The sequence below is a fragment of the Babylonia areolata genome, chromosome 1, assembly GCF_041734735.1.
Source record: "Babylonia areolata isolate BAREFJ2019XMU chromosome 1, ASM4173473v1, whole genome shotgun sequence".
NCBI classification, from domain to species: domain Eukaryota; kingdom Metazoa; phylum Mollusca; class Gastropoda; order Neogastropoda; family Buccinidae; genus Babylonia; species Babylonia areolata.
Window position 1 is genome coordinate 99,506,129 of NC_134876.1, and position 23,907 is coordinate 99,530,035.

The 23,907-nt window shown below is 44.8% G+C and overlaps 1 protein-coding gene across 1 annotated transcript in view; it reads left to right on the top strand.

The window, feature by feature from the left end:
- The window catches only part of LOC143290214 (leucine-rich repeat serine/threonine-protein kinase 1-like), a 63,534-nt gene extending 40,706 nt beyond the window's left edge, over window positions 1-22,828 (top strand). Inside the window, 13 exon segments of the mRNA XM_076599545.1 lie at window positions 706-916; window positions 3,021-3,137; window positions 3,816-3,890; window positions 5,148-5,384; window positions 6,926-7,177; window positions 9,423-9,545; window positions 10,606-10,807; window positions 12,966-13,114; window positions 14,753-14,847; window positions 16,845-17,084; window positions 18,247-18,437; window positions 19,483-19,599; window positions 21,919-22,828. Coding sequence (XP_076455660.1) covers window positions 706-916; window positions 3,021-3,137; window positions 3,816-3,890; window positions 5,148-5,384; window positions 6,926-7,177; window positions 9,423-9,545; window positions 10,606-10,807; window positions 12,966-13,114; window positions 14,753-14,847; window positions 16,845-17,084; window positions 18,247-18,437; window positions 19,483-19,599; window positions 21,919-22,304 — 2,395 coding nt within the window. The 3' untranslated portion in view covers window positions 22,305-22,828.
- Window positions 22,829-23,907: the final 1,079 nt, after the last annotated feature.

Consider the following 23,907-nt stretch of genomic DNA (forward strand, 5'->3'; position numbering starts at 1 on the left):
AAGAGGGCGCTGTGTAGTGCATACAAAAGGGAGGTAATGATATTCCAAAGGATGTCACTAGCTGCCACCTGTATGGAGTGGTATTTTGCGTTGGACAAGAAATCAGACCCCTGGTGGTGTGTAGGGTCACGGTAAATATTTTAGATTTAATGTAATTTTAGGGGGAAATTTTTTCTTTCATAAGTGACAGTTTGTGTGCGTATGAGTGGCTTACAAGCAGGTATTTCAAAGACCTTAAGCATGCTGCAGAAGTTCAAGTTTTGAATGGAGGCTGACTTCATGGTCTTATGTCCATTAATGTGACTCTTATTGTGTCCAACTTTATTTTCCAGGATTTTTTCCCCAAGTTTTTGGGGATCAGCATTTACAGAGACAAAAACTTCAATGTCTGAACTGTGATTTTCTGGAAGAGATGGTTTAGAGTCAAACTGGTGGTTGTGCAGCTACAGAGTTTGCCAGGGAGCCAACTTGGATAAAATGTTGGTAATGGAGCGCCAGTGCATTGTAATGCAGCACACTGTATTGTATTGCAATGTATTACTTTTTGTCACAACAGATTTCTCTGTGTGAAATTGAGAAAGTGCCTATCCTTGGTCAGAGACCAAGCTAACCATTTGACCACCGCACCCATCACTCATTTTGTTGCTGTGGTTTCTTTTACATGCGCAAATAGTTCCTCCACTGAACCTTGGTCTCCTTCGCCAGGTCGCTGTCAGAGGGACAGGCCTTCATCTACAACCGGGAGACGAGCATGGAGAGCAACGAGGGAGTTATCTTCTCCTTCCTGGTGGAGCGGTGCATGCTGGACGTGATGCAGGGCGTGGACACCGTGTGCCCTCTGCACGGCAGCATCTCCCCCCAGCATCTGCTGGACACTGCCGGGGTCAGCCACCCCTACTACATCGCCCCTGATGTGGTCAGTGAGTCCCCGTTGGTTTCACTGCTTTGGGTGTTGTCGCTGTCGTTGTTGTTGGTCGTGTTGGTGTTGTCGCTGTCGTTGTTGGTGGTTGTGTTGGTGTTGTCGCTGTTGTTGGTGGTGGTCATGTTGGTGTTGTCGCTGTCGTTGTTGGTGGTCGTGTTGGTGGTCGTGTTGGTGTTGTCGCTGTCACTGTCGTTGTTGGTGGTCGTGTTGGTGTTGTCGCTGTGGTTGTTGGTGGTCGTGTTGGTGTTGTCGCTGTCGTTGTTGGTGGTCGTGTTGGTGTTGTCGCTGTCGTTGTTGGTGGTGGTGTTGGTGTTGTCGCTGTCGTTGTTGGTGGTCGTGTTGGTGTTGTCGCTGTGGTTGTTGGTGGTCGTGTTGGTGTTGTCGCTGTCGTTGTTGGTGGTCGTGTTGGTGTTGTCGCTGTCGTTGTTGGTGGTCGTGTTGGTGTTGTCGCTGTCGTTGTTGGTGGTGGTGTTGGTGTTGTCGCTGTGGTTGTTGGTGGTCGTGTTGGTGTTGTCGCTGTCGTTGTTGGTGGTCGTGTTGGTGTTGTCGCTGTCGTTGTTGGTGGTCGTGTTGGTGTTGTCGCTGTCGTTGTTGTTGGTCATGTTGGTGTTGTCGTTGTCGTTGTTGGTGGTCGTGTTGGTGTTGTTTCTGTCGTTGGTGGTGGTCGTGTTGGTGTTGTCGCTGTCGTTGGTGGTGGTCGTGTTGGTGTTGTCGCTGTCGTTGGTGGTGGTTGTGTTGGTGTTGTCGCTGTCGTTGTTGGTGGTTGTGTTGGTGTTGTCGCTGTTGTTGGTGGTGGTCGTGTTGGTGTTGTCGCTGTCGTTGTTGTGTCGTTGTTGGTGGTCGTGTTGGTGTTGTCGCTGTCGTTGGTGGTGGTTGTGTTGGTGTTGTCGCTGTCGTTGTTGTGTCGTTGGTGGTGGTCGTGTTGGTGTTGTCACTGTCGTTGTTGTGTCGTTGTTGGTGGTCGTGTTGGTGTTGTCACTGTCGTTGGTGGTGGTCGTGTTGGTGTTGTCGCTGTTGTTGTTGGTGGTCGTGTTGGTGTTGTCGCTGTGGTTGTTGGTGGTTGTGTTGGTGTTGTCGCTGTCGTTGTTGGTGGTTGTGTTGGTGTTGTCGCTGTCGTTGGTGGTGGTTGTGTTGGTGTTGTCGCTGTCGTTGTTGTGTCGTTGGTGGTGGTCGTGTTGGTGTTGTCACTGTCGTTGTTGTGTCGTTGTTGGTGGTCGTGTTGGTGTTGTCACTGTCGTTGGTGGTGGTCGTGTTGGTGTTGTCGCTGTTGTTGTTGGTGGTCGTGTTGGTGTTGTCGCTGTCGTTGTTGGTGGTCGTGTTGGTGTTGTCGCTGTCGTTGGTGGTGGTCGTGTTGGTGTTGTCGCTGTCGTTGTTGGTGGTCATGTTGGTGTTGTCGCTGTCGTTGGTGGTGGTCGTGTTGGTGTTGTCGCTGTCGTTGTCGCTGTCGTTGGTGGAGGTCGTGTTGGTGTTGTCGCTGTCGTTGGTGGTGGTCGTGTTGGTGTTGTCGCTGTCGTTGTTGGTGGTCGTGTTGGTGTTGTTGCTGAATTGATGGCAGTGAAAAGGACTTCTTTACTGAGTCTTGCAAGTGTGCAGCAGCCTGCTCTTGAGTAAATTATGTACTTTTGTGTGAAAACTTTTTTTTTTTTTTTTTTTTTTTGCTTTGGAGATCACTCATGGAATCTCTTTTCAAAAAATGAAACAACACTGGTGTTTGTTATGAGTATCAATCAAGCTTTCATTCTACATGTTGACAGCTTTGCACCAAAGATGATATTTTTGTTATTTGCCTAAGAGTTATTTAATGATAATAATGGTGATAACAATAATGATGATAATAATGATGTTCATGATGATGATAATCAAATTAATTTTAGTATTATTAGAATAAGAACAATAATACTTATAGTGATAACAACAACAACAACAAAAACAATAATAATGATGACAATAGTAATAATACTTGCAATGATAATAGTAATAATGATATGTATTTGTATTGTGCCCTTTCTCTTGGAGAATTTGGAATTGTAGCGTGAAAGACAAGTGCCTAGATCTCCAGGTTTGCAAGTGTGGATGTTTGGTTGTGTGGTGATGACAGGTGTTCAGTGATCTGGACAACGATATTCAAATCTCCAACACAGACCACCTGAAAGTGGGCATTTGTCTGGGTGAGGGCAACTTCGGCAAAGTCTACGAAGGCAGTCTCCATAGGCGGGTAAGATTTTATCCTGCATTTGTATACTTCGTGGTTTTTTGACACGAATATGTGCATCCTTTCTTATGTTTGTGCATGCACATTCTCACACAAACACATGCATATACACACACATATACATCACACACAAACGGGCACACACACACACAGACACAGACACACACACACACACACACACACACACACACACAGACACACACACACACACACACAGCTTATGCACACATGCTGTAATGGATGTGGTTGTACAATGTCCCTGTTGACAGGTGATTGTATTACAGATGATAGTGTCACTTTAGACAGGTGACTGTGTTACAGGTGACAGTGTCCCTGTAGACAGGTGATGTCTCACAGGTGTCCCTGTAGACAGGTGACTGTGTCACAGATGACTGTGTTACAGGTGTCCCTGTAGACAGGTGACTGTGTTACAGGTGTCCCTGTAGACAGATGACTGTGTCACAGATGACTGTGTTACAGGTGTCCCTGTAGACAGGTGACTGTGTTACAGGTGTCCCTGTAGACAGGTGATTGTGTTACAGGTGTCCCTGTAGACAGGTGATTGTGTTACAGGTGTCCCTGTAGACAGGTGACTGTGTCACAGATGACTGTGTTACAGGTGTCCCTGTAGACAGGTGACTGTGTTACAGGTGTCCCTGTAGACAGGTGATTGTGTTACAGGGTGGTCCCCCAGAACCAGTGGCGCTGAAAATTCTGTTTGAGGCAGACCGTGGACGGAGGACCACAAATTTTCAGGTACACCCTGCCTAGTATCTGTCACTGATCAATGTGTGTGTGTGTGTGTGTGTGTGTGTGTGTGTGTGTGTTTGCTTCTGGAGGCACAATCATATGAATGAAGATGTACAGTACTGTACTGTGCTACGCTGCGCTGTATTGCATTGTATCACATTGCACTGCACTGCACTGAATTGATCTATATGTGACCTGTGTACAGGGCTTCCAGATGCATTGTATTGTGTACTGTACTGTATTGCACTGTAGTGTACTGTACTGTACTGTACTGTACTGTGTTTATCTGTACTGTACTGCATTGCAATGAAACTGCATCGTATTGATGTGTACTTGACCATTGTGCAGGGGTTCCGGATGCATTGTATTGTGTACTGTTCTGTATTGCACTGCACTGTTCTGCACTGAATTGATCTATATGTGACCTGTGTACAGGGGTTCCAGATACATTGTATTGTGTACTGTTCTGTATTGCACTGCACTGTTCTGTACTGAATTGATCTATATGTGACCTGTGTACAGGGGTTCCGGATGTGTTGTATTGTGTACTGTTCTGTATTGCACTGCACTGCACAACACCGTGTTGCTCTGCACTGCACTGTTCTGCACTGTGTTGATCTATATGTGACCTGTATGCAGGTCTTCCAGATGGCTTGTAACGTGTACTGTACTATACTGCACTGCACAGCACGTGTGTCTGCATGTTTTACATTTATTTGCTTATTTATCTGTGTGTGTGTGTGTGTGTGTGTGCGTGCACGCGCGTAGAGTTGAGTTAATCAAGATTTTGCGCCTTCTAAGTATTGTTATTATTAGTAGTAGTATTTTTATGTATTTATCTGTTATTTATTTATTTATTTATTTTATTTTATTTTATTTTATGTTTTATTTTTATTATTATTTTTTTTTTTTTATATTATTATTGTTATTATTATTATTTTAATAAATTTTTGATATTTTTTTACTTTATTTTTATTTTATTTTATTTTATTTATTTTTATTATTATTTATTTTTTACTTCTTTTATTTTATTTTATTTTTATTTATTTATTTATCTTTTTTTTGTGGATATATATATATATATTTTTTTTTCTCAAAGTTTGACTAAGCGCATTGGGTTACGCTGCTGGTCAGGCATCTGCTTGGCAGATGTGGTGTAGCGTATATGGATTTGACCGAACGCAGTGACGCCTCCTTGAGCTGAAACTGATACTGATACTGCAGAGCACAGCAAAACACATCATCGACCCACACTGTGTACAGGGCTTCCAGCTGCGACTAGAAACTGCATGCAGCGCCTACCTGACTGCGAGACAGGAAGTGTCCATCCTGGAGCAGCTGTGTCACGAGCACATCGTGCCCTTCCTGGGCCTGGCCCTGCAGCCCCTGTGTCTGGTCCTGGGCCTGGCCCCCCATGGGGCGCTGTCTGCAGTGCTGAGGAAGGTGCACGATGCTGGCACCCGCCTGCCGCTCTTTGTTGTGCGGAAGGTGATCATACAGGTACGGGGGAGTTTTTTTGGGGGAGGGTGTTTGTTCTGTTTGTTATTGTTGTTGTCATGATGATGATGATGATTATGATAATTGTTAATATTATTGTTGTTACTACTACTACTATTATTGTTATTGTTATTAGTTGTAGTATTGTTATTATTATTAGTAGTAGTATATTATAATTATCATTAGTATCATTATTAGTAGTATCATTATGATTATGATTATTATTATTATTATTATTATCATTCTTTAAATTTTAATAAAGATTTTGTTTAAATTGTCAAAAGTATGTATGTGTGACAGTCAGTCATGCCCTGCTATGACCATCAGAAAAGCAGAGGAGGCAACAGCTGTCCCGACTATCTGGGCTAGGATTTGATTATAGTGGAGAGTGTCTTGCCCAAATTACATCCCCAGTCTCTCGGCCATAGGGTTTTGGGACAGCTGGTGTTGGGATGGGTCGTAAAGGCCAACCAGCCACCAAGGCTGCAGCACTAAGAGCCAGTTCAATCTTGCCTCCTAGTTTGAGAGTCATTGTCCTTCGCAAAAGATTAAGCTGTGAATGATTTCCCACTGCACTGGAGAAACCATTGATGATACAGCTCTCACTTTGCTGTTGGTCCAGCTGTAAACTTACGTCAGTCTGTGATATATGCTGAGCATTGGGTCAGTACTCCTTTAAATGAAAGTTATTAAAAGGGCATGTCACCCTTATTGATATAATTTTTTTTTCTTTTCTTTTTTCTTTGTAGCAATAGGTGGGCTGTCAGTGTGTGACCAGTGCTTTGGGTCTTTGTGTTGGTCACTCATCTGCCACTTTGTGTTGGTCACTCATCTGCCACTTTGTGTTGGTCACTCATCTGCCACTTTGTGTTGGTCAGTCATCTGCCACTTCTCTTTGTGTCACTCATCTGACACTTCTCTTTGTGTCACTCATCTGACACTTCTCTTTTCAGCAGATGTTTAATCTCTGTGAATTAGTTCACGTGCTTTAACACTTCCTTGAAACTGAAACTGAAAAAAGGAATTTCTAAGTTTTGTTTAGAATTTGAAAGCATTTCAGGGGGAGATGGAGAGGAAGTAATATTTAAACTTGTTAAAGACAGTCTGAAATTACTCCATAGAAAATAAAAATGATATAGAGTTAACAACATGAGCAATGTAGTGTGGCGTTATAGCTGTCTGAATGTGTGTCTTCTCAGCTTTCACACAAATGATTCTTGTGTCTGATAGAATTTAAAAGGATATTTGAAATAAGAAAAAAGAGAGAGAACACGATCTCAGTAGTGAGAAGAATGGCTTGAAAAGAATCAATAGAAAAAGGAGAAAAAACAGTGAATCCAGAATAGCTTGGTAAGAATCAGTTAATAAAAAAAAAAAGGAGCAAAAATGATTTGAGTAGTGAGAAGAATGGCTTGAAAAGAATCATTACAAAAGAGCGAAAATGATCTCAGTAGTGAGAAGAATATTTTGAAAAAAAAATCATACCTTTCATTCACAGAGGTAAATAACAGACCCCAACATCAGTACCTGTGTGTTGCGTGCAGGTGGCCAGTGCTCTGGAGTACCTGCACAACCACAGCGTCATCTACCGTGACCTGAAGTCAGAGAACGTGTTGGTGTGGGACCTGCCTCTGTCGCCCGACGTCAGCCCCAACTCCCTGGTGCACGTCAAGATTGCTGACTATGGCATCAGTCGCACCGTACTGCCCACGGGGGCCAGAGGCTTCGGCGGTACCCCCGCCTTCATCGCCCCTGAAATCCTGCAGCACGCCGGCAGAGGAACCTACAATGAAAAGGTGTGTGTGGTTTTGTAATGTTTGCACGGGTTCTTAAGCCTGGCGTTTGTTTACTAATCATGCGATAACAAATTTGCACAAACTCCAAGTATAATTACAAGGCTTGATTTAATGAAGATCATCGATATGGTACCATGGTAACTACAAACCCTGTAACTCTTGTATTAACTCATTGTACTCCAGGTATGAATTAACTCGTACCATGATGACTTCCCCTGTGGACCAGGTACCAGTATTCTCGTACAAACACACATTTTAATTTAATTCATTCTTGCTTGGTACAGTTGGCATTCTCAACTGAACCGTTACGGATTCTGAAAGCATGAAAGCGAAGCTTTGTTCGACCAATTGAATCAACAGTTCTCCTTTGATTTTCGCCATTTTAGTGAACCACCCTGTTTTTTCTGCAGTTGTCTCTTGCAGTGCTGGTCCAAAAGAGTTGTAGCAAGCATGTAGCTGTGGTGTAGAATGAGTGTAGCAGGCATGTAGCTGTGGTGTAGAATGAGTGTAGCAGGCATGTAGCTGTGGTGTAGAATGAGTGTGGCAGGCATGTAGCTGTGGTGTAGAATGAGTGTAGCAGGCATGTAGCTGTGGTGTAGAATGAGTGTAGCAGGCATGTAGCTGTGGTGTGGAATGAGTGTAGCAGGCATGTAGCTGTGGTGTGGAATGAGTGTAGCAGGCATGTAGCTGTGGTGCGGAATGAGTGTAGCAGGCATGTAGCTGTGGTGCGGAATGAGTGTAGCAGGCATGTAGCTGTGGTGTAGAATGAGTGTAGCAGGCATGTAGCTGTGGTGTGGAATGAGTGTAGCAGGCATGTAGCTGTGGTGTAGAATGAGTGTAGCAGGCATGTAGCTGTGGTGTGGAATGAGTGTAGCAGGCATGTAGCTGTGGTGTAGAATGAGTGTAGCAGGCATGTAGCTGTGGTGTGGAATGAGTGTAGCAGGCATGTAGCTGTGGTGTAGAGCAGGCATGTAGCTGTGGTGTAGAATGAGTGTAGCAGGCATGTAGCTGTGGTGTGGAATGAGTGTAGCAGGCATGTAGCTGTGGTGTGGAATGAGTGTAGCAGGCATGTAGCTGTGGTGTGGAATGAGTGTAGCAGGCATGTAGCTGTGGTGTGGAATGAGTGTAGCAGGCATGTAGCTGTGGTGTGGAATGAGTCAAAAATAAGTAAAGAAAAGTACGAGGATTGCACCCCTTGGATTGTATTGTCAGAAAGTACTCACACAAAACAATAAATGGAGACACTAGATCACCTTCTTACCTGGATGGAAAGTAAAGTAAAAATCTGATGAATATTAACAAGTAGGGCACTAGTCAGGGATGCAGTGGGGAGGTAACCTACTACGGGAGGTTATCGGCCGTAGCTACTTTCGTTTTCTCCGCATAGGCAGATAGTAGTTTGCACGGGACAGGAATCTGACCCCTGCTGGAGTCTGCACTAGTGGGTCACGGTAAGTATGTACTTAAACGTAATTTTAGGTAGAAAATTTCCTTTTTTTGTCATACTTCATTAGATAAGTCATACTGTGTGATGACATCGGAAGATAAAATAAAAACTCCTGTTGAATTGATCTGTAATGTTGGAGCGTAGATTGAAATGGCATGGTGACACAGGTATGTACAATGAAAAGGTGTTGTGACATTGGAAGGGACAGTGAAAAGATAGAACAGAAGAATAGAATAGATTATGTCTTTATTACCAAGTGTACCGGGGTCACAAGGAATATTGGGTATTGGATATTGATCTGTGTAATGTTATGTTGACAGCATGACGAAGAAGCATACAGTGAAAAGGTGTGTTGACACTTACCTGTAATGTTGTGTTGGTAGCACGGCAAAGGAATGTGAACTGAAAAAGTGTGGTGACACTGGAACATATAGGGAAAGGTGTGGTGACTTCGTATGTGCAATGAAAAAGTGTGGTGACACAGCTGATGTTGTTAGCTTGACATAATGGTCTTAAAAAAAATTATAAAAAAAAAAAATTTCTGTCAGTGTAAAACTTTTGATGGGAAGACCTTTATATGTGTAATGATAAAGGTAATTCTAATTGTGTTATCTATATAATGTAAGAATGTTGCTGTCATTGTATGACATTGGGAAGCCTTTGTGCATTCTGTATGATAATTATGAAATAAAAACCTAATTTTGTTGGTATGTTTTCTCTCACTTGTTTTGTTTGTTTGTTCTTCAGATTGTGTTGGTTGATTCAAAGTTGTGAAATTTTCTGTTTTTTGACGTTCAGGTGGATATTTTCTCTCTGGGGATATTCATCTTTGAGCTGACGACATGTCGCTTTCCATTTCTGGACATTGGAAATCCCAACACATTGGTCTGCCAAGGTGGACGACCCAGTCTTACTACGCAGGTATGTAAGAAGTGTTTAACAGGTTTTGTACTTCAGTCAGGTGTTTAACTGATAACATGAATTTTGTTTTACCTTGATGATACATCTTAATTCTTTGTGATTTTTTAACTGGTTTTGGAACATAGTGGCAGTATTAGTTTGATCATGCTTTTACACCTTTAACGGGTAATATTTGGTTTATTGGCTCGGGTAGTTTACAGTGCTACCTGCTTGCTGTGATTTTATCTGCTGGAAAACAACACCATTTTGCTTTCAGTCATGGAGTTTTAATTGGGGTATATTGAATGAGGATAACATATTTTTAAAAGATAAAAAGTGATACAGGAAATAAAGCATGGAGCATTTTAGGACACACGTCTGTTCAAACATGCATGTTAGCATGAAATCCTGGAGGAATTTACGATGGTGTTTAAGTTTATGTGATGTGGGTGTAAGTTGCATGTGTGTAATGTTTTGATGCCTGAATTGGGTTAGTTTAAAAGGCTAAGCTTAAAAGTTCCATAATATTTTCTGGCAGTTGTAACTGTTAATTCATTGTGTCTGGGGCTCAGTATAGGAAGTCAAAGTCAAGTCAGGTCAGGTCAACTTTGTTATCTCCAGAGAGAAATTCCTTTCACCGTTTTGACCTTCCCCTACAAGGTCAGACACCCATTCCTCGCACCTGAAGGGAGTGAGGAAAATCTGAGTGCAGAGCCTTTCCCAAGGACACAACATCATGGTGATAGCGGGCCTCAAACCCGGATCACTGGTGAACACTGGACCACAAGTCCACCACCTAACCTGTTTTGCCATGGCAACACTCAGTGGGATTAGGAAATAACTCTGTGTCTGGTGTTGCCTAAACTTGCCTTGCATTGCTGCTGTGCTTGTTGGCATTGGGAACTGACCAGCTGATGTGTGCAGTGTGTGTCTGACCAGCTGATGTGAGCAATGTATGTTGTGTTTTGGCTGACAGGAAGTGGAGCAGTGTGTGTTGTGATAGTGGAGCAGTGTGTGTTGTGATCTGTGTTGGCTGACAGGAAGTGGAGCAGTGTGTGTTGTGATCTGTGTTGGCTGACAGGAAGTGGAGCAGACCCCCACCTGCCTGCTGGACCTGCTGACGGTGTGTTGGAGCCAGGAGCCGGCCGACCGGCCCTCCGCCGCCAGCGTGGTCTCCATGGTGACGTCCCCCCAGTTCTGCCACCTGCGCGACTCGCTGAGTCTGGGCCCCGATGTGGGTGTCCTATGTGGGCTGGCCCTGCCCTCCACCGAGGTCATCCTGGGTAGGTGCTTGATTTGAGTGATATGGATACATAAATAGCGCCTGTCCTAGGTTGGACACCAAGTTCTAAATGCTTTACAGACCCGGGGTAATTTGCACAACAGGCTGCCTACCTGGGTAGAGTCAACTGATGGATGCCATTGGGCGCTCATCATTCATTTCATGTGTCATTCAGTCAGGTTTCAGGCACACATGTACACTCAGACAGACATGTAACATTTTATGAGTATGACCATTTGGTTTATTTACCTCGCCATGTAGGCAGCCATACTCCGTTTTCGGGGGTGTGCATGTTGGGTATTTTCTTGTTTCCATAACCCACCAAACACTTATCTTCTTCAGGCGTATACACACGAAGAGGATTCAGGCACAAGCAAGTCTGAACATATGTTGACCTGGGAGATTGGAAAAATCTCTACTCTTTACCCGCCAGGTACCGTTAGCCAGATTCGAACCCGGGACCCTCAGATTGAAAGTACAACGCTTTAACCACTCAGCTGTTGCGCCCATCAGGTGCTGTCTGGGTAGGAGGGGTAGGGTGGGTTGGGTTCGCTGTGTGATGGTGGGTTTGTTTGTGCTGTGGTGTTTTGTGTTGTGTTGCATTGCGATGTGTTACGTTGGGTTGTGTCGCATTGCGTTGAGATGCGTTGTTTTTAGTCGTGTACTACTGTTTGCCAAAGGGATGTTTTGGTCAGGGAGGGTAATGATTATACACAAATTCATGCATGCAAACAGCTGAAAGAAAGTATATGTAACCTATACTGTTCTGAAAGGAAATCGAACACACTACCCAGTTATGACAATTTCACATGGATTTTATTATTTTTCGATAGGAAAATTCTTGCAATGATGTGTCCTGGACACTCTTTTTTCTCACAGGAAGGGGACAGAAATTTCTATCCTGGGACACTCTTTTTTCTCACAGGAAGGGGAGAGAAATTTCTATGCTGGGACACTCTTTTTGCTCACAGGAAGGGGACAGAAATTTCTATCCTGGGACACTCTTTTTCTCACAGGAAGGGGACAGAAATTTCTATGCTGGGACACTCTTTTTTCTCACAGGAAGGGGACAGAAATTTCTATGCTGGGACACTCTTTTTCTCACGGGAAGGGGAGAGAAATTTCTATGCTGGGACACTCTTTTTTCTCACAGGAAGGGGACAGAAATTTCTATCCTGGGACACTCTTTTTCTCACAGGAAGGGGACAGAAATTTCTATGCTGGGACACTCTTTTTTCTCACAGGAAGGGGACAGAAATTTCTATCCTGGGACACTCTTTTTCTCACAGGAAGGGGACAGAAATTTCTATGCTGGGACACTCTTTTTCTCACAGGAAGGGGAGAGAAATTTCTATGCTGGGACACTCTTTTTTCTCACAGGAAGGGGACAGAAATTTCTATCCTGGGACACTCTTTTTCTCACAGGAAGGGGACAGAAATTTCTATGCTGGGACACTCTTTTTTCTCACAGGAAGGGGACAGAAATTTCTATCCTGGGACACTCTTTTTCTCACAGGAAGGGGACAGAAATTTCTATGCTGGGACACTCTTTTTCTCACAGGAAGGGGACAGAAATTTCTATGCTGGGGCTCTAAAGGGGTTCATTAGATGTCTGCAGCCACCAGTGCATGTGATGTGACATTAAACAGTTCCTTCCTTCAATAGGACTGTAACAGATAAGTCTGGATGTGGCCACGTTCGGGGGACTTGGAGTGAGCAGTGTGGGTGTAACGCCACTGATGCGGCACAGATGAGGGGGCAGCAAAACCAAAAACAACAAACAAGAAAACAAAACCCTTCCCCTCTTCCTCTTCTTCGTACATGGGATGCAACTCCCATGTTCACATGTTTGTATACCAGTGACCTTTTACGTGTATGACTGTTTTACCCGACCATGTAGGCAGCCATATTCCGTTTTCGGGGGTGTGCATGCTGGGTATGTTCTTGTTTCCATAACCCACCGAACAGTGACATGGATTACAGGATCTTTAACGTGCATATTTGACATTCTGCTTGCGCATACACACAAAGGGGTTTCAGGCACAAGCAGGTCTGCACATATGTTGACCAGGGAGATCAGAACACTCCGCCCTGAACCCTTCAGGTGTGACAGGGAATTGAACACAGGAAACTCAGGCGAGAATCCCCTCTGATTTCAGATGTGGAGCCAGGGTTCAGTGGTTCCACATCCTCGGAGGTGTACAGCCATGTGAGGCCGTGCCAGGTGTGGTTCAGCTCCTGCACTGGCAACACGTCAGCCCTGGAGATGTTCTCTTTTGGAAAACGCAACACTGTGGTGGACTACAAGGTGAGGGAATCTATCTGTGTGTGCATGTGTGCGTGCGTGTGTGTGTGTTTATGTGTGTCTATGTGTGTGTGTGTGTGTATGTGTATGTGTGTGTTTGTGTGTGTGCATGTGTGTGTGTGTTTGTGTGTGTGTATGTGTTTGTGTGTGTGTGTGTGCATGTGTGTGTGTATGTGTGTGTGTATGTGCGTGTGTTTGTGTGTGTCTATGTGTGTGTGTGTGCGTGTGTGTGTTGATATGTATATGTGTGTGTGTCAGAAAGAGGGATACCATAGCAGAATGGAGGGGAAAACCTTTTGCAGACACCCATGCTTTGATACCTAGCCGACAGCCTTGGAGGAATCTGGTGAACAATTCTTCTGTGGCATGTCAATGACTCCTTACAGAGTTATGAGAAGAAGAAGAAATGTGTGTACATATGTATGTATGATGTGTGTGTGTGTGTGTGTGTGTGTGCATATGTGCATGTGAGTATGTGTGTGAGAGAGAGAGAGAGAGAGAGGGAGAGAGAGAGGGAGAACGTAGCAGAATGAACGGGAAAACCATTTGCAGAGACCCAGGCTTTGACACACAGCTGAGACACCTGGAGGAATCTCATGAACAGTTCTTTTGTGCATCATCCCTGTGGCTCCTTACAGATTTAAGAGAAGAAGAAGAAGTGTGTGTATGTATGATGTGTGTGTGTGTGTGTGTGCGTGCATGAGAGAGAGAGAGAAAGAGAGAGAGAGAGAGGGAGACCATAGCAGAATGGATTGGAAAACTGTTTGCAGAGACCCATGCTTTAATACACAACCAACAGACCTGGAAGAATCTGATGAACAGTTCTTGTGTGTGGTGCCCCAGTGACTATTCACAGAGTTAAAAGAGAAGAAGTGTGTGTATGTATGAATGAGATTTGTGTGTGTGTGTGTGTCTGTGTGTGTGTGCATGCACATGTATGAGTGTGTGTGTTTGTGTGTGTGTGTTTGTGTGTGTGTGTTTGCATGTATGTGGTGTATGTATGTGTGTGTGTGTGTGCTGTGTGAGGTTCTATGCCCTGACAGGGCTGTAAACATATTTTCCTTACAATGAGGCACGATTCAGATGGTACCACTTGTAAATACATCACCACTGAACATTGTCATGTGCCGGGGACAGTGGCACTGGCAGTCCTCAACTCACCATGTGTGTTTCTGTTTCAGAGTGGCAGTGAGAGTCCTCAACTCACCATGTGTGTTTCTGTTTCAGAGTGGCAGTGAGAGTCCTCAACTCACCATGTGTGTTTCTGTTTCAGACTGGCAGTGAGAGTCCTCAACTCACCATGTGTGTTTCTGTTTCAGACTGGCAGTGAGAGTCCTCAACTCACCATGTGTGTTTCTGTTTCAGAGTGGCAGTGAGAGTCCTCAACTCACCATGTGTGTTTCTGTTTCAGACTGGCAGTGAGAGTCCTCAACTCACCATGTGTGTTTCTGTTTCAGAGTGGCAGTGAGAGTCCTCAACTCACCATGTGTGTTTCTGTTTCAGACTGGCAGTGAGAGTCCTCAACTCACCATGTGTGTTTCTGTTTCAGACTGGCAGTGAGAGTCCTCAACTCACCATGTGTGTTTCTGTTTCAGACTGGCAGTGAGAGTCCTCAACTCACCATGTGTGTTTCTGTTTCAGACATTGCCCCTGAATGACATGTCGGTGATCACCATGTGTGTTGTGGACAACTCCGTGTGGTGTGCCGATGAGGAGGGGGTTCTGCATGTCTATGAGTGAGTGTCTGTCATAGGATCCTGTTGTGTGTGTGTCATAAGATCCTGTTGTGAGTGTCTGTCATAGGATCCTGTTGTGTGTGTGTCATAAGATCCTGTTGTGAGTGTCTGTCATAAGATACTGTTGTGAGAGTCTGTCATAAGATCCTGTTGTGAGTGTCTGTCATAGGATCCTGTTGTGAGTGTCTGTCATAGGATCCTGTTGTGTGTGTGTGTGTGTGTGTGTGTGTGTCATAGGATCCTGTTGTGTGTGTCTGTCATAGGATCCTGTTGTGTGTGTGTCATAGGATCCTGTTGTGAGTGTCTGTCATAGGATCCTGTTGTGAGTGTCTGTCGTAGGATCCTGTTGTGTGTGTCTGTCATAGGATCCTGTTGTGAGTGTCTGTCATAGGATCCTGTTGTATCTTTGATGGGATCCTGTTGTGTGTGTGTGTGTGTCATAGGATCCTGTTGTGAGTGTGTGTCATAGGATCCTGTTGTATCTTTGATGGGATCCTCTTGTATGTATCTGTCATAGGATCCTGTTGTGTGTGTCTGTCATAGGATCCTGTTGTGTGTGCGTGTGTATGTGTGTGTGTGTGTGTGTGTGTGTGATAGGATCCTGTTGTATCTTTGATGGGATCCTGTTGTGTGTGTGTTATAGGATCCTGTTGTGTGTGTGTCATAGGATCCTGTTGTGTGTGTGTGTGTGTGTGTGTGTGATAGGATCCTGTTGTATCTTTGATGGGATCCTGTTGTGTGTGTGTGTTATAGGATCCTGTTGTGTGTGTGCGCGCCACGGCTGCTCAGCCGAGCACAAAATCCGGCTCTTTAGTTGGCCGAGCAGCGTCTAGCGTCTTGGGTCAAAAATTTTTTAATGCCAGACTTTCCCACTGCACTCTGCACTGACCGGCACATTCGCCGCGGTATTTCTGGACCCGCACGCCAAACCGGGACACTGCCTTCTTTGTTTCACTCGGCCCCGCAGCCCCCGCCCCACTTTTCCCACGTTTTCACAGCATCCACACATTTCCTGCAGCGATTACAGAAAGTTGAATTATTGCTATTCCTGGTTGTATTATTGGAGTGCTGTTTGATTTGATTTACACAATTTCATTATTTTATCAACATCATCGTTTCATTTTTTTTTTTTTTTACCTTAAAAATCTTTCTTGTGGAATGAAGGGCACGGCAGTGCCATAAGCCGACAGACACTCACCCCGCTCTCCATCCCCCTGCTGCTCACTCTCACCATGCTACAGTGTGTTCATTTAAACGTTTGTTGTGCTGCCAAGAAAAATCGCACAACTCAAAAGGTAAGCTAATCTGCAAGCAGGCATGCTAAATGTTCTGTGTGTATTTACGATGTTATTGTGATAAACGCCTGTTTTCTTAGAGAGGGATTTAAACTTAACGATTTTTGCGATCATGTTTCTGCTTATCCTTCTCTTCTCTTTCTTCATTTATGTTTCAGCCGTTGCTGCAACAACCGCAATGTAAGAAAACATAATGTGTTTGGAGTCAATGGAAAGCTTATTTTGTGTTCTTTTTCGAAAACCACTTCTTTAGTCATTATTTCCGATCCATCCGAGGAGATGATGCGCGAAAGAAACAAAGCAGATTTACCGCCGAACAAGTGTACAGCGAGTGCCGCTGGCGTGGCTTGTTTGTCAGCCGTGTTTATTTATATCCATGCCCTACTTCCTGGGTTCACGAACTTTCGCAGGGCCAACTAAAGTGCCAGCACTGAACACCCGTGGCGCATGCGCGTGCGCGAGCGTGTGTGTGTGTGTGTGTGTGTGTGTGTGTGTCATAGGATCCTGTTGCGTGTGTCTGTCATAGGATCCTGTTGTGTATGTCTCTCATAGGATCCTGCTCGGAGTCCAAGAGTTCCTACCAAATTTCCTGATTGTTCCTACAAACACAGGGGCTGGCATCTCTGGGTGTAGCATATATGGATTTTTCCAAACGCAGTGAATCCTCCTTGAGGAACTGAAACTGAGGTGAACTGTTTTCAGCATCGACACGCTGGCTGTCACCAACCAGCTTCGCCTGCCGACAGAGTCACCCATCACAGTGCTGTCACTGCACGTGCTGCCCGGCATGCAGAGCGTGGTGGTGGTGGCTTCACAGAGAGACTGCAGCATCATCTACCTGTGTCGCCGCCCACAGCTGGGGGGCCTGATGGGAGACGCAGAAGCCGAGCAGTTCAAGGTGTTCAGGTGTTACTGCTCCACCCTCGTCCGTACTGTCGACAGGTGAGGAGGAGGTTTTGATTTTTGTTTGATGTCTGTGAATCCCTTTCATGTCAAACATACTGGGTGTGTTATTCATGCTTTGTGCCCTGCATACTGATTTGTTTGTTACACATGATTGCTTCTCTTGGACGGAGTACAGATATGTCTGTACTGCAGTTGACATGTTCAGTTTCACTTTCTCATAAAGTTCTGTTCTCATATAGTGCTTTTAACGCTTTGGTTTTACCCTCTGTGCTGTTCACCAGTGTTTTCAGGGAGGCTGAGTGTGTTTCTAATGACACTATGTGCATTTAGTGTATGAAGTATGGCTTCAACAGTGCATGCAACTGTTGTAGTGCTGGTCCACAGAAACTACAGTACAGCTGCACTGATAGGGTACATTGTGTTGCTCAGCATGATGTTCAGAGCTGGGTTTGATCGGTTAGGAAGCGGTGCTGTTTATCATTTCTCTCTCACTCCCTACTGTCAGTGTAACTGCTGGTCTCTCCCATCAGTCAAGGTGTTCACAGCCTCCTGTACATGGCTATCTATCTGTTTCATTCTGCTGAATTTTTCACAAGTCATGGTTTATCTCCCTCGGCTCACTCTGCAGTAAGCAGGAAGTTGGAAAGGACTCAAATCCTACAGACTGGATGGTAGATAAGTGTTCTGGAAAGTATATGGTTTGAGATAGTTCAAACACCCATGCTTGCATTCCTGAAACCAGTCTGTTGAGCTCAAGATCAGAGACTAGCACATTACACACAAAGACTGGTAAGACTTGTGAACAACGCTTTTGTAACAACTAATTTAAAAGAAAACAACCCAAGCACAAACTTCATCTCGCCAGAGAATCGACAGACAGGCAGAAAATATGAAAAAACTTAGCCGTATGAAGAGCACAGGAACAGGAGTCATGATGGCTGCCAGAAAAAGAGGTTACCTACTTCCAGGAGGTTATCGGCTGTAGTTGCTTTCGTTTTCTCCGCATAGGCAGATAGTAGTTTGCACAGGACAGGAATGTCAGACCCCTGCCGGAGTCTGCACTAGTTGGGTCACGGTAAGTATGTTATTTAAACGTAATTTTAGATAGAAAATTTCCTATACGCTTTATTGACAAAGGACATAACCTTCATAATTGCCAGGAAACTGTGTTCAAGCTGACTGACATCGCTGCTTGCAGGTGCGAGTTGTGGCTGGGCCAGGCGTCGGGGGGTATCTTGGTGTGGGACGTTACAAAACACAGCTCTGTGGACTGCCTGTATCACACGGTAGACAAGCTGCCGGCGTCCACCTGCTGTATTTTCCTGGTGTCCCCTCAGCCCTCCACACCTGAGCAGGCAGCACCTTACGTCTGGTCATACAACTTTCCAGGTAGGTACAGGGGGATTTTTTTTTTTTTAACTCATTCTTCCCCAGGTACGAGTTAACTCGTACCATGATTACTTTCCCTGTGGACCAGGTACAAGTATTCTTGTACCAGCACACTATTCTAATTTCGTATATTCTTGCTCGGTACAGTTGACATTCTAAACTGAACCGTTTATGGATTCTGAAAGCATGAAAACAAAGCTTTTTTGGACTAATTTAATCAACAATTCCCCATTGATTTTCACTATGTTAGTGAACAATTCAGTGTTTTACTGCGATGGTCTCGTGTAATGCTGGCCCAGGGGAGTTGTAACAGACATGTAGCTGTGGGATAGAGTGAGTTAATTAATAAAAAAATTATTAATGTATTTTTAGATTCATGCTTGATGGCTGGCAGGAAAGAGGGCACTGCATAAACTTGCGGAAGGAAGTGATCTTCTAAGGGAGGTCACTAACAACACATTTTCAGGCACTGTGTGTGTTGACACAAGATAATGCGAGTGATGACACATTTTCAGGCACTGTGTGTGTTGACACAAGATGATGCGAGTGACGACACATTTTCAGCACTGTGTGTGTTGACACAAGATGATGCGAGTGACAACACATTTTCAGGCACTGTGTGTGTTGACACAAGATAATGCGAGTGAGGACACATTTTCAGGCACTGTGTGTGTTGACACAAGATGATGCGAGTGACGACACATTTTCAGGCACTGAGTGGTTGACACAAGATGATGCAAGTGACGACACATTTTCAGGCACTGTGTGTGTTGACACAAGATGATGCGAGTGACGACACATTTTCAGGCACTGAGTGGTTGACACAAGATGATGCAAGTGACGACACATTTTCAGGCACTGTGTGTGTTGACACAAGATGATGCGAGTGACACATTTTCAGGCAGTGTGTGTGTTGACACAAGATGAAGCGAGTGACGACACATTTTCAGGCACTGTGTGTGTTGACACAAGATGATGCGAGTGACACATTTTCAGGCAGTGTGTGTGTTGACACAAGATGATGCGAGTGACGACACATTTTCAGGCACCGTGGTGTACTGCTGGGACATAGAGAAGCGCTGCATTGTGGAGAGACTGGACTGCTCAGCCATCTACTCCACAGCAGACACCACCTCCCTGGGGTCACCTCAGCGTATGGAAGGTACTGTGTGTGCAGGGGTACTGTGTGTGTGTGCTTTGTGCAGGGGTACTGTGTGTGCTTTATGCAGGGTACTGTGTGCGCTTTGTGCAGGTGTGTGTGTGCTTTGTGCAGGGTACTGTGTGCGCTTTGTGCAGGTGTGTGTGTGTGTGCTTTGTGCAGGGGTACTGTGTGTGCTTTGTGCAGGGGTACTGTGTGTGCTTTGTGCAGGGGTACTGTGTGTGTTTTGTGCAGGGGTACTGTGTGTGTGTGCTTTGTGCAGGGGTACTGTGTGTGCTTTGTGCAGGGGTACTGTGCGTGTGTGCTTTGTGCAGGGGTACTGTGTGTGTGTGCTTTGTGCAGGGGTGCTGTGTGTGTGCTTTGTGCAGGGGTGCTGTGTGTGTGCTTTGTGCAGGGGTGGTGTGTGTGTGCTTTGTGCAGGGGTGCTGTGTGTGTGCTTTGTGCAGGGGTGGTGTGTGTGTGCTTTGTGCAGGGGTGCTGTGTGTGCTTTGTGCAGGGGTGGTGTGTGTGTGCTTTGTGCAGGGGTGGTGTGTGTGTGCTTTGTGCAGGGGTGCTGTGTGTGTGTTTTGTGCAGGGGTACCGTGTGTGCTTTGTGCAGGGGGTGCTCTGTGTGTGTGTGTGCTTTGTGCAGGGGTACTGTGTGTATGTGTGCTTTGTGCAGGGGTGCTGTGTGTGTGTGCTTTGTGCAGGGGTACTGTGTGTGCTTTGTGCAGGGGTACCGTGTGTGTGTTTTGTGCAGGGGTGGTGTGTGTGTGTGTGCTTTGTGCAGGGGTGGTGTGTGTGTGTGTGCTTTGTGCAGGGGTACTGTGTGTGTGCTTTGTGCAGGGGTACTGTGTGTGTTTTGTGCAGGGGTGGTGTGTGTGCTTTATGCAGGGGTGGTGTGTGTGTGCTTTGTGCAGGGGCACTGTGTGCGTGTGCTTTGTGCAGTGGTGGTGTGTGTGTGTGTGTGTGCTTTGTGCAGGGGTACTGTGTGTGTGTGCTTTGTGCAGGGGTGGTGTGTGTGTGTGTGCTTTTTGCAGGGGTACTGTGTGCGTGTGCTTTGTGCAGGGGTACTGTGTGTGTGTGCTTTGTGCAGGGGTGGTGTGTGTGTGTGTGCTTTGTGCAGGGGTACTGTGTGTGTGTGCTTTGTGCAGGGGTGCTGTGTGTGTGTGCTTTGTGCAGGGGTACCCTGTGTGTGCTTTGTGCAGGGGTGCTGTGTGTGTGTGCTTTGTGCAGGGGTACCCTGTGTGTGCTTTATGCAGGGGTACTCTTTTTAGCAAGAAACGTTTTGTGATAAACTTTCTTCAAGTGAAATGAGAATGACACAGGCACTCCTTGTTTTACTGTTATTTGTCATATGATTTTTTTTATTTGGTGTTTTCTGAAACTGTTTTTGGTTTTTATTATTTCCCTTCTGTGTATCTTTTCTTTTGATATGTTTACTATGTTGTTGTTGTTTATTCATTTTATTTCAGTTTAGTTTAAGTGTTATATATATATATGTCAGGTTCTCAAGGCCTCTCCAGTGCATTGGGTCTGTGAACAGGCATCTGCCAAAAAACATTTAAACAGATGTGGTGTAACACATATGGATCAATCTGCAAGATTTTTTGCATCCCTGAAACTGAAATTTCACTTCTTAGTGACTGAAAGAAAAAAGAAAAAAAAATGTTAAGAAAATATAGACTTCTTAGTCTTCTTGTGTTAGATTTGCTGAAATTTTTTTTTGGTGGATCACGGAAGTGTTATTATAATTCTGATGTGTTTGAATTGCTCACATGAATAGCTGGCTATTTTTGGTTCATGTCTGTAAACAGTGTGAGCATTTGTAATAACCCTGTGTTTCAGTTGTCTATGTGTGTATGCATTGGCGGCGTGTGAGTGTCCATGGTAAACTTTAATTAACAACATCATTTTCTCTGGAATTACTTTTTGTCTATTGACACCAAATACGGTTGTTGTTTTTTAAAAAGAGGAAGATTCTTCAATTCAGTTCAAATTCAATTTAAAATACTTTATTGTCTGTTTCAACCAAACCAGAAAATTCTTTTTCAGCTCACTTAAAATGCCTGTCAGCAAATATCAGAGAGAAAAAGAAACAACTGACACACTGTTCCCTGATCACACTGCACATGTCAGTTATCGTGTAAAAAGAAAAACATTTGGGTGAGATAATATTACATTTTAAGATTGGGTGAAACAACTGTGTATGTAAGTGTACGTGTGTGTGTGTGAGTGTGTGCATGCATGCATCAGTATGTGTGTGCCTGTGTGTGTGCGAGTGTGCGCACGCCCATATACGTTACAGTCATAACAACACTGCGCTCCTGGTAACTCTTTCAGCGGCCCAAGTGACGGTGCTGAACGTGATCAATGGATACCTGTACATCGGCAACACCAGGGGGCGCATCATCGTGGCGGAGGCCCTGACCATGAAGCCCCTGTGCGCCTTCCCTGCCCACTCGCCCCGAGAGTTCTACGTCAGGTGCATCCTGCCCATCCTGGGCCGGGCCGACACCTGTGGAGACACTGACCTGAAGGATCAGGGAATCGTGTCCGTGGGCCGGGGATACGTCGACCTTATGAACCAGGGTGTCGATGGTGCGGGCAGGAAGGGAGGTAATGCAGTAGGGGCAGGGGGTAGAGGGCAGGTGGCAGCGGCTGGGGATGGTTACGCCCACCACACGTTCCTGCTGTCCTGGTCCACACAGGACTGGGAATACTACTGACGCTGGACTCGTCTAGCTCTGGCCTGGTCCACACAGGACTGGGAATACTACTGACGCTGGACTCGTCTAGCTCTGGCCTGGTCCACACAGGACTGGGAATACTACTGACGCTGGACTCGTCTGGCTCTGGCCTGGTCCACACAGGACTGGGAATACTACTGACGCTGGACTCGTCTGGCTCTGGCCTGGTTGCTGTGTGGAGCTTCCTGCCATAGTTGATTTGTTTGTTCTGGATGTTGTGTCTTACATCCCACTGAATCAGAGTTGTGAATTTGTGTGAATGACTGGTGTGAAAGCAGTTTGATTTGTCTGTGGACAAGATTGAATGCGATGTAAATACTTTTTTTTTTTATTATCATTATTATTATTCATTGCTGTATGTTTACCTTTCCTGGAATGTATTGGTTTTCATCTTTCCGTCAGTTACATGCACAGTTATTGCAATTTGTTTACTTTTCAAAGCAAAAAAAAAAAAAAAAAAAAGTTTTAAATTTCTGGTGGTTCTACTTAGTTATTTTTGTTTCCTCCATTGTATAGCATTCCTGTTGCTTGACTCTTTTTAAATTAAAAAAAAAAATGTTGTTGATGGCATATAGAGAGTGCACAATCCTACAGCTGTCTTTCATGAGTTTGTGGAGAGTTAGTTAGGTCTGTCTGATCAATGTAATTCACCACTCTTGTTTATGTAGACACTAGTCAGTTTTGTTACTGCTTGATTCGGTCGTTTTCTTTGCATGTGAGCTTGCGTGTTCTTTTCAAGTAAAATGTTGATTCTTATCTTTGTATTGCTTGTATTGTTGTAAGGACAAATCATTTGATGACCATATTCCCAGTCTGTTCATACTGTGTACATTAATATGGATTTTTTTGGGGGGGGGGGGGGGGGGGGGGGGGGGGTGGGGGGGTTGTTTTGTTTTGTCTGCAGGCTTCCATTTAATGAGTGTGTGGGAAGGGGAAGGTGGAAGTGAAAGGCAGTTACCTAGAGTGACTTTTAAAGAGGAGCAGTGGGCAGGGGGTTTGGGCTGCAGCATTTTTTTAGGTTATTTTTTTTGTCTTTTAGGGGTAAAAAGAATACATATATGATTTTAGGCTTTGTATGTTTGTGATTTAATGAGTTTAAGAAAGGGGAGAGAGAGACAGAGACATAGAGAGGGAGAGAGAGAAATATGCTCATTTTGTTGTGTGTGTGTGTGTGTGTGTGTTGTGTGAGTATATGCACATGTATGTCCATGTGTGGATGCTTGGAGGAAGTAGAAATATTGAACAAGTGTTTCAGTATTGAACTGCAGTATGATCGGACTTGCCATGTACATGAACCAGACTGTAACTTATGTGCACTGTGGACATGCATTGAAGAGTCAGGACAGAGGTCAGCATTGACTGATAAATGAAGGGCCAGTGAGAGAAGTATCTGGATCAGAAAGGATGTTTTGTGTGTGTGTGTGTGTGTGTGTGTGTGTGTGTGTGTTATTTTTTAATCAGAAAAAAAAGGAAGGACAATTGTGTCCTGATCTTGTCAAAACAAACAGTGGATGTAAACTAATCTCCTCCAGGCCTGTTGCTGAGGATAACTGGAGCAGGTTTTGCAGGAGATGAATTTATA